The 708-nt window shown below is 37.4% G+C and overlaps 1 protein-coding gene across 1 annotated transcript in view; it reads right to left on the bottom strand.

Annotated features, from left to right (window-relative positions):
• The window catches only part of LOC105302850 (transmembrane channel-like protein 3), a gene marked incomplete at its 3' end in the record, with an annotated part of 16,321 nt that extends 16,108 nt beyond the window's left edge, over nt 1-213 (bottom strand). Inside the window, exon 1 of the mRNA XM_023520942.1 lies at nt 188-213. Coding sequence (XP_023376710.1) covers nt 188-213 — 26 coding nt within the window. The remainder of the gene's footprint in view (nt 1-187) is intronic.
• Nucleotides 214-708: the final 495 nt, after the last annotated feature.

A 708-nucleotide genomic window follows, 5' to 3' on the forward strand; every position in this document is an offset into this window, starting at 1 on the left:
CATCAGCAAACAATCAGACAGCTCTGTCAGCACGCACTGGACTGACAGGTGCAAGCCAGAGTTGGAAGTTCAGGGGTGTCTGACAGGTGTTCTGATCCAGGGCCCAGGGCATGGGGACAAAGCAGAAGCAGGTGCCAGAGCTGGTCTTCGGTCAAGGATGGACCTGGGGCCTCGGAGACCAGGTCACCTGTCTACCAATTTGCCTGAGGCCATTTGGCCTGATGTTCTACCTACATCAATTCTCTGCTTATCAAATGGATAAAATGGTATATATAATAGGATTATTACTAGCACTCCAAGTTTTTTAGGTGTTCTTTCAGAGATCTTTATTACATAGCCTATTTCTGAGCATCTCAAAGATTTTTTTTCATCCTACATTTTCTAAAGGCCCCTCTGTCTTATTCTGAAACATTTATTCAAAAATGGAAATATTTCATATTAATTTAATGTAATTAACTATTTCGAGCATTTCTGTGTCTGCATATATATGTGTTTTGAGGGTAGAGAGAGATCACAGCAAATTCTGAGATAGTACAGGGATTTATTAAAACAGATTAGTGCAAACCAACTATTTTTTTAAATATTTATTTAGATAATTCTGTTTGATAGTATAGATGAGAGAAACTAGATTAATCTGAAAGTATTTCACTGTTTTTAATATCCGAATCATAAATTAACTGGGATGATTAAGTAGGAATACTTACACTT

This window comes from Pteropus vampyrus, unplaced genomic scaffold (assembly GCF_000151845.1).
Source record: "Pteropus vampyrus isolate Shadow unplaced genomic scaffold, Pvam_2.0 Scaffold286, whole genome shotgun sequence".
NCBI lineage: Eukaryota > Metazoa > Chordata > Mammalia > Chiroptera > Pteropodidae > Pteropus > Pteropus vampyrus.